This window comes from Propithecus coquereli, unplaced genomic scaffold (genome assembly GCF_000956105.1).
Source record: "Propithecus coquereli isolate 6110/MARCELLA unplaced genomic scaffold, Pcoq_1.0 Scaffold20, whole genome shotgun sequence".
Classification (NCBI taxonomy): domain Eukaryota; kingdom Metazoa; phylum Chordata; class Mammalia; order Primates; family Indriidae; genus Propithecus; species Propithecus coquereli.
In genome coordinates, this window is record NW_012144967.1 from 964,076 (window position 1) to 973,151 (window position 9,076).

A 9,076-nucleotide genomic window follows, 5' to 3' on the forward strand; every position below is an offset into this window, starting at 1 on the left:
GTCAGGGGTCGGGTTTGTTTTTCCTCGCCGAGACGAATTGGGGCTTTGCCCCCTTTCTTTGCAGTTTTCCCCCCTTCCTGCCTCTCTGGGTTTGCAAATGGAGGCTGACGACGCTGACAGCCCGCCCCGGCGCGCCTCGGGTTCCCGACTCCGCCGAGCCCTGGGCCGCGGCTGCCGGCGCTGAGGGGCCGCCCCGCGCCGCCGCCCGCCCCGTCCGCGCAGCCCGGCGGGCCCTCGGGCCGGCGCCGCCTTCGGAGTATTGTTTCCTTCGCCCTTGTTTTTGGAGGGGGAGCGAAGACTGAGTTTGAGACTTTTTTCTTTCCTTTCCTTTTTTTTTTTTTTTTTTTTTTGAGAAAGGGGAATTTCGTCCCAAATAAAAGGAATGAAGTCTGGCTCCGGAGGAGGGTCCCCGACCTCGCTGTGGGGGCTCCTGTTTTTCTCCGCCGCGCTCTCGCTCTGGCCAGCGAGTGGAGAAAGTGAGTATGTGCTCGCCGCCCGCGGCCACTGCGGGAACTTTTCCTCCGAGGGGCTGCGCCCTGTTTGCGAAACCCGAGTTGCCACCGTCGCAGCTGTCGGGCCCCCGGGTTCGGGAGCGGCGGGGCGGGGCGCGGGGAGGCTCTGCCGGAAGGCTGGAGCGGACGGGGCCCGAGTTCATTTGTTTGGAGCCCCGAAGGCCCTGGCTCAGCGCATCCCCGCGCGGAAGGGCCTTAGGGGCTTTCTCTTTCGTCGTCCCAGTAGCCCTGTCCCGTGGTCTGGTGGGTGGGCAGCGCTTACTCTCGACCGGACCCGGGGCCCAGCCAGGCGGAGAACTCCGTGGGGAAGTTGGTGTCGGGGCAGGCCTCGCCACCCTCACCCCCCCGGGGGCGCGGGCCGCTCCGCACGCAGCGCCGACCCCCGCGCGGCGCGCAGACAGCGGTGACAGCACCCTTGGCCGCGCCTTGCCCTCGCTGCTGGGGCAGACCCGGTGATGGGGAGTGGGGAGCCGCCGGGCCCACGGGGTGCAAATTGCTCTCGAGGGGGAGGTGCCCAGCAGAGAGGCCCTGTAGCCCCAGGACACGTTTCCAAACATCCCGGTGCTTTCTCGCGGGGCCCAGCGTGCTTTGCCCCTCGGGCTCCTTGGGTTCCTGGCCTTTCGCGTCACTTTGGCCCGCTCCGCGGTGGGTTATCTGCCCCCGGCGTCGGAGGGCTGCTTTGTGCGACTTGGGGGTTGGGGTAAGCGTTCCCGGGACTGCTCCTCGCGAAGTGTGAGGCCGAAGGCCTTCATCAGCCAGATTCTTACGGGGAGCGCAACTTGGCCCCCAGTTCCGAAGGTTCTCGGACCATCTCCTGGTTTCTACCCCGCCCGTGGACGCCTCTCCGCCTGAAGGGGATGGACGGCGTTAGTGTAGAGTCCGAGTGTGTGTGGGTGGGTGTGTGGTCGGAGCCGACGTGCAGTTCCACACACGTGCTCGCAACGCGGGGTGTAGCTGCTGCCACACGGCCGCGCAGGGACATCCAGACGCCTGGCCCTGGCGAGAGGTGTCGTGCGCTGTCGTTTAAGGAGCGCCAGGATCTGCGGCGGCGGAGGGTGGGGGAGCTGTTTTGTTTTGCGAGCGAGGAGCCCTGGCCTCGGTTTTGTTGTGGCCAGAGTTGTGTTGTCCTCCCCTCCTGCCGCCCCACACTTCCTTTGTACATAGTTAATAAGCGCTATCGCCCCACACTTGCTGTCGTTTGCAATCTGATAGCTTTTGTTTTGGTGCTGTCGATTAGGGGTGTGTAGGGGTAGGTAGAGAAGAGCGAGGACGTAGGGAGTGAGAACTCCCCCCGATGTGTGGAGGCAGGAGAAAGAGGAGGTTTTATTCCTCCCAGAAAATTAAAATGTGGTTTACTGGTACATGCGAGATGGCAGGGTAATTTGAACACGATTAAAAGTTTAAATGTAGTCGCAGAACTGGGGCTGGGAACGGTGAGGGCGTGTTGGTGAGTAATGGTTGCCGAGGGTATGCAGGTGGTGCCAGTTAACTTTGAAAATCACGACTGAGCCTTCGGGAGTGAGGGGGAGAAACAGGCAGCGGGGGCTGTCTGGCCCCATCACAGGGGCAATTCAGAAAAGCTGTTTCTATAAACAAATCCTTAAACGTCTTGTAAGAAATGAGACCGAGGTAGAATAGAGCAGATCTTACAGAATTAGCATGTTTACTGCATGGAGTCAGACGCAGGCTGGGGCCGGACCTTCTACAAATCTGGGCTCTCCTGCTCTTTGTTTTCTAAACTTTCAGCATACTTGATTGGGTGAAAGGCTTCCGGCTCCCTTCTACTAAGGCGTTTAGATGGTGTTTGGGGGACAAAGGAGGGTTTCTTGTCTTTGAAAGCTAAATATAGTTAAGAAGAAATCAGAGAAATAATCCATTTTAATATGACGTGTAATTGAACTATATCTTTTCTCTAGTTTTATTATTTCATGGTAATGAGTTCTGAAATTCAAAATAGCAGTGATGGCCTTGCTTCCTCCAAGCAGAAGTCCGGCATTTTAAAATAGGATGTCTTGTTTGGAGCGTTCTTCACGAAAAATGTTCTTTGTGAAAGGCAGCTCTCTTCTTGAGAACACAGACAGGAGGGGAAGAGGTATTTTAATGTATGTTTTTAATCCATGATGCCAGAACTTTAAAGGAACCCTTTAAAATGGTTATTTCCTCAAAACCTGATGGATGCCCAGAAGGCACCCCACATCCTGATTATGGTTTGCTGAAGTCTTGACTCCGTACCTGCCCCTCCCTCCATCTCTGACATTTTGAGGATGAAATGATACGTGTATGACCATGTGTTCAGTTTTTAGTCCTAAAGGTACTAGATCCCTTAGCTCTGAGAGAAATGAGCTACTCAGTCCTATCTTTCAGCCGTTGTCAAGTATAGTAATAAAGATTGGAGTGTTGTTGGTCCAGTTGCAGGTATTTTGTTAGCACGTGTAGGAATTAGTGTTTCTTCTTTGAGTGTGATGGCAGTAGGGAGAGTGTTTTATCTTTAACTTAGGAAATGTTGAAGTTTTGGAAGCAGATACAGTCATATGGACGTGTTTGTTTGGTATCACTGTAATGTGAACAGAGCATCTAAATAAGGGAGGTTTGGAAGTTGTGAGTGATCGTCACATAATCTGATAGCTGTTTTCTTCTTCTTCTTCTTCTTTTTTAAAAACCTACATGCACTTTAAACTTATTGTAGCCATCTCCATAAAAGGATTCAGTCATCTTTGTGCCCCAGGCACAGTTAACATCCTATTGTCAGAGAAATGTAGGTATGTGAAATATTGGTTTTTGAAGAAGTTAGTGTTTTATTACCAGAAGAAGAACCCAGAATAAGAACTTTTGAAAGAACCTAAATAGCAAATTATAGTTTAGACTGTCTAGAGGGAAATTGCAAGTAAATGGTATTTTGTGGAGGGGTGGGGTGTCAGGATTTGGAGTTTAAAAGGTAAATATGTCTGATTTGTCAAGAGGAGTAGAAAAGTCCAAGTCTAAGATATAAGCTAAGGTTGGATAGATGACCCTTGAAAACATTACAGAAAGTTGAGAGAAGTCAGTCACAAGAGACGACACATTGTAGGATTCCATTTATACGAAATGTCCAGCAAGTCCACAGAGACAGAAGGTAGGTTAGTGGTTGCCAGGGGCTGGGGGAGGATGGAGTAGGGAGTGACTGCTAATAGGTGCGGGGCTTCTTTTTGGGGTGATGAAAATGTCTTAAAATTAGTTTGTGTTGATGGTTGCTCGACTCTGAATGTACTCTCTGAATATGCTAAAAACCACAAAATTGTACACTTTAAATTGATGACTTTTATGGTATGTGAATTATATCTCAGCCTGTTTTTTTTTTTAAAGAAATGTGCTAAGGTTGAAAAGAAATCATCGTGCTACCTTCGACATAAAAATTGTATTAAAATTATTAAGTAAGTTTGTCCTACAGGTTGATATCTCTCTTTTCTCTCCCCCACCCCAACCTTGTGTTTTAGATGTATGAATTACAGCAATGCAACAGACTGACAATTGAGGCTATAGCAGCAAGAATTCAATGCCATAGGAGAAACACACAAGCAGGGAAAAAAAGAATCTTGGTTGTACACAGCTCCAGTGAAGAATTGAAGGGTTAGATTAAAAACCACAAATGCCTGTGAAAGTCAGATTTTTGACAATAAAATCTTCAGCTGAATTTGAAATGTTGAGGTTTTTCAAGAGAGAGTTTAGGAGCTGAGTCTGGACGGCTCTTTGTAGTTCCAATTTTATTATGTATGTTTTCTAACAAAGAAATAATGTGTAATTTTAAGATGGTAAAGAATTTCCACTCTCTTTTTTGATATGCCATATTGACCACAAGTGGTAGTAAAGACTGAGGATGAACTGTTCATTTTAGTGTCGCCTTGTGTTTTCTTTGTTGCTTATTTTATTTCTTAAGTAGATCCAGAGTCTGAGCAGAAGAAATCTTTGTAGGATACAGTAGTTGTTTTAAGCATTCAGTGATTTTTATAAAAAATTAAAATTTCTTACAGAACAAAAGATTTTAAAATATGGCAAAGGCCTTTTTGTTTTTAAACTGCGTGCCTTTATCCAAATTTACCTTAGTCTTTCAATAGTAAAAGACCTAGAGAATAATTGTTGTTTACGTTTGGTTTTGGTCTTTGTCTAAGTCTTAGTTTAGTAATAAAAATGTTTCCTGCCCTTCCTATTGTTGCAAGATCAGGGCAGTAATGAAAATGAACTGTATCATTTTCTCTTGTTACCTTTAAGTTTTGCCAAGGGGAGCCCCCAAGGGATGGTGGTTTCCTTTTTAATCTGGATTCGTTTGTTTTGTAAGAATGTGCTGTAAGAAGCAACTGAAACCAGCCAGCAAGTATTGGACACCTACTGTATGAAAGCGGAGCTGGTGCTGGGCAATGTGTGAGCATATAAAAAAGGGGATCTTGCTTTTGTCGTAGGGGCATTTTATAAACTCTTGCATGAAATGAAGTTACTTGAAAATTCAGATTTTTTTTCAGACTCAGCATAGGATGCACAGTTTTCAAATAGACAGTAGGCAGCATTTTAAAGGCCCTTTAAAATTATTTCTGTAGACTTAAGACATGAAGTAAACCAGTGTTGTTGACCTTCTGGAACGCCTTTGCTGTACCACTTTTGCCTCATTAGTACTTTTTCCCTCATATTGTAATATCATCATACAGGTGGTGCTCACCCATCTTGGCCAGCAGCTCTGCCTTCTATATAACATTGGTTATGATAATTATGATTAAAAATGTGCAGTGTCGTAGTTGCCTTTTTCCAAAAGTTGGGAGTCACAGGTGTGTGCCTGATTGTTGCACGGCATGTTTTGAGTTGTAAGAAAGATGGGGCTTATTTCAGAAGTTTCCTGGATTTACATATTGCTTAGTTAGCTTTCTGGAAATCATTAGGAAACATTCGTAATTTTGAGGCATTTTACAATTTAAAAATAACTTGATGTTTTTAAAAGCATGAAGGGGTAAGAATAAGATAGAGGAGGCCAATCCTGAAAGTGTGTGTTTTTATGGGAAAGTGCACAAGATATGTTTCTCTCTGGGTTGTGAGGTTGTGATTTTCTTCGATTTGTTTTCAAAACTCATCTGAAAATCAACCTTAGTTCGTGGAAGAGGTATTTGTGCCCGTGGGCAAACTTGCTTTGAATTGCTTTTCTCAGCCAGCTTATGACAGGTGCCATCTGAGTCCAAGAGATGAACTCTTTTCAATTGTACTAAATATATAATAGTGGCACACATGCTGAGGACATGGTTTCTTCATTTCTCTCGCTGAGATGCTCCGAAGGAAAATTTTGAACACTTTAAAGATAATACAGTACATAATTAATGGTGTGCTCTGAGCCCTCCTGGAAAATGATGTTTGGCATCAAATTAGCAAGAGGAAGTTTTCCAATTATGTGTAAAGATGTGATTTGGCCTAAACTAAGTGTGTATGTGGGGGGGACAGTCCCAGTGTTTGTGGATATTTAGACCTGTTGACATTTGGGGAGCATAACTGATTTCCAATATTTGGAAAGATTAAAACTTTGAAATATGTAAACACTCCCTCATCCCCCCACCCCCGAGGATCTGTAAAAGAATTGATTCGTTCTGATGGAGTCACGTATATTTGGCATGTAAAATGGCTAGTAGAAAAAGATCTTTAAAAACAAGTTAGGTGGTTGTCTCAATAGATGCATGTTCTCTCAGCATGATGTTTTCTTTTGTTAAATTGCTCTGGTTTTTGACTCAGAATATTAACAATACCTTTGATTTTGAGACTTCTGGACTTTCCAAGACTAAGTCATTTTCCATTCTTAAATGGTCAGTTTTACTCATGTTTTAAAGTCCCAGATATCATTTTTGAAGATTTCCTTCTTTTTTTCACTTATACTAGTTTCACTTATGTCATATTAAGTTGATTAATTTCAAAATCTTAAGGAAAGGTTGATATTTCTTCACTTGAATTGAGAAATATTTTTTCTCCCCCTTTCTTCCTCAATAAATACATGTTGAGTACTTAGTGGGCTCAGTTCTTTAGGTTTACAAATTCTCTCTGATACCTTAAATATCTTACCGTAAGTTTTCAAAGGTATGAATCAAACCATAGAAATTCCTGATATGTTTATTTTAAAAACTAAAACAAACTAGTAAGCACATTTAAAATTTTTCTTCTATTTTCTGCCCTGGACTACAAGAATTTTTAAAGTCATAGGTTGCTATTCAGATTTTACTGGAACACAACTGAAAGTAGTTTCTTTTATTGCAAGGGATGAACACCTACGATTGCAATAACTTTTACAGTGTATTGTTGCTGTTATTTATGACTGGGAAAAGTAAGTAGGAATGCAGGGATTGCCTTTTTCTTATGTTCAACTTGGTTAATGATGGTGATGGCTTAGTTTATGAGTTGTTGGGAGATGTGTCCATAGAGCTCACTGACTTTGTCCCACCTGCAATGGCTGGTGGGCTCAGAGTCCACACTTTCTTATTCGGATATGTCAGAATGCCTGGCCAGCCAGCTAGGGAAGATGTGCACACATAGGAATGATGCCATCACATCCTGCAGGGGTATATGCCTACTTTAAATTGCTCACCTCGAAACAGTCTGGAAGACATTTTTTTAAAAGCATTTATAAAGACTTTAGAAAGTAGTCTGTTACTAGTCTAGAAAGTTCTTGGGGTGGGGAGGAGTTTGAAACTGTTATCTGACTCCACATTCTTAGCCCCCTTAATAATACAGGCCTCTACTTCAGTAAGAGTTACATAATAAGAATACCATTTGTTCAGACTGTGTATCTCCACCCATCCATTCAGATTCTGAGAGTCTGAAATACATTGTTGTTGCTGTTTTGTATACTTTCCCTTGACCATTTTCTTTTTAAGGTGGCACTGGCTTTGGAATTTTTTTGTCAGTTTAAAAGTGTGCTTTTTAAGTTATTCTTGACATGGGAGAAGAAACATATTTTGACAGTCTTAATGCATAAATATTTTATAGAGCAGAACTTCAAAATTTTCCTGATATATTTTGAATGCTTACTTTCAGCTTGTCCTCTTCTATAAAATATAGTCAGTGGTTTGTCTCTAAAAAATTGATTATTGGGAATATATGTTTGACAAAGTAAATGGGACATACGAATTTGAGTCAGGTACATTTTTAGTTAATAGAACTTTAAGGAACAGACATCTGGTAATTAGGGAGAGGTGAGTTTATAACAGTTTATGACTGTTTTTCAGTTTTTCTCAAATCCAAAGTATCTTGGTGACCTTTGATAACTTCCTGGAAAAAGTAGGCAGCATGGAGAAAAAGTCCAGGTAAAAACCCGTGATCCAATTGACCGCATCAGCTTGCAAAGAGTCTTCTAAGCCATTAGCTATTAATTATATTTAGATTGTAAAATCTTCCTCACTTGTGCCGATATTTATCCATGTGGTCTTGTATTTATTCTCCCTACCTTATTTCCCTGAGTCTCATTGTAGTGGGATAATACACAAGCTCACAGACTCAGGACTTGAAAGACAAGCACAGATTGCCACAAAAACAAATGAACACAGAGAGACCAGTGGCAGAGGAAGATCTGCTGTTCAGTTTCCCTTATTTCTGTTGTCTGATTTCTGTGGATAATGAGTTCACGGCATATGTTAGGTCACAACATGGTACAGTTTAATCATAGGAAATTCTTTTGTTATAGGACCCTTTCTGGGTCAGGTGATATATTTGGGCTTTTCTTTCTAACATGCACCTCAGTAAGATTTTCAACAAGAAAGGCTAGCTCTGGATGGAATTTCTAGGTAAATTTCAGTTCTGTAGCCCGTCCTTTTCTGGGGAGACTGGTTAATTGAATGTTTCCTTTCAACCTCACTGAGTCACTTGAAATCGCTCAGATTTGCCCCTGTTTCTGGCTCCACCCTGGTCCAGTCCAGACCTGCATCGACTTTGAGTACATGCTGAGTTGGCCTCTGAACCAGCTCGGACTCTCGTACCATCCTTTTGGTTTGATGGACTTGCCAGCCCCAAATTCTTGCCTCTTGTGGTCTGAGAATCAAGTCCAAGGCACCTCATAGTGGGCTGTAATAGGTCCTTGATAAGACTTTGCTGTGGGGATCCAGTTTTAATTTCCAGTACTCCCCAACACCTGTGCTTCAGCCTCGTGGAAAGTAAGTCATACTGTTTCTGTTGCCAGGGTTTTGCTCTTGCTCTTCCATGGCCTAGAGTGTTTTTCCTTTTCACTACTCTGCTACTCACCCTCCTACCCCGACGCCCCCATAACTGAATAGCAGAAAGTGCCACTCACTTAAGAGCACAGGAAGGTCACCTTAGCTCTAGTTTCTCCTTAGCTACCGATTAGTTCCTTGGTCCTGAACAAGTTGTTTTAACTTTTCTGAGTCTCAACAGAAATGTGGAGATTTAAAAATATTTGGGGAAGATGTTTCTTCTTTTCTTACTAAACAGCAAAATAACATTTTCTAATATGTTTAAAAAACTAAAGTCACAAAATTTTGAGGCCAGGTGCGATGGTTCATGCTTGTAATCCCAGCACTTTGGGTGGGAGGCTGAGGTGAGATCACTTTAGGCCA

The 9,076-nt window shown here is 43.6% G+C and overlaps 1 protein-coding gene across 1 annotated transcript in view; it reads left to right on the forward strand.

Moving 5' to 3' along the window:
- The first annotated feature begins 358 nt into the window (after nucleotides 1-358).
- Nucleotides 359-9,076, forward strand: part of IGF1R (insulin-like growth factor 1 receptor) — a 300,950-nt gene continuing 292,232 nt past the window's right edge. The window contains exon 1 of the mRNA XM_012643784.1: nucleotides 359-476. Within this exon, the coding sequence (XP_012499238.1) occupies nucleotides 383-476 (94 nt within the window). The 5' untranslated portion in view covers nucleotides 359-382. The remainder of the gene's footprint in view (nucleotides 477-9,076) is intronic.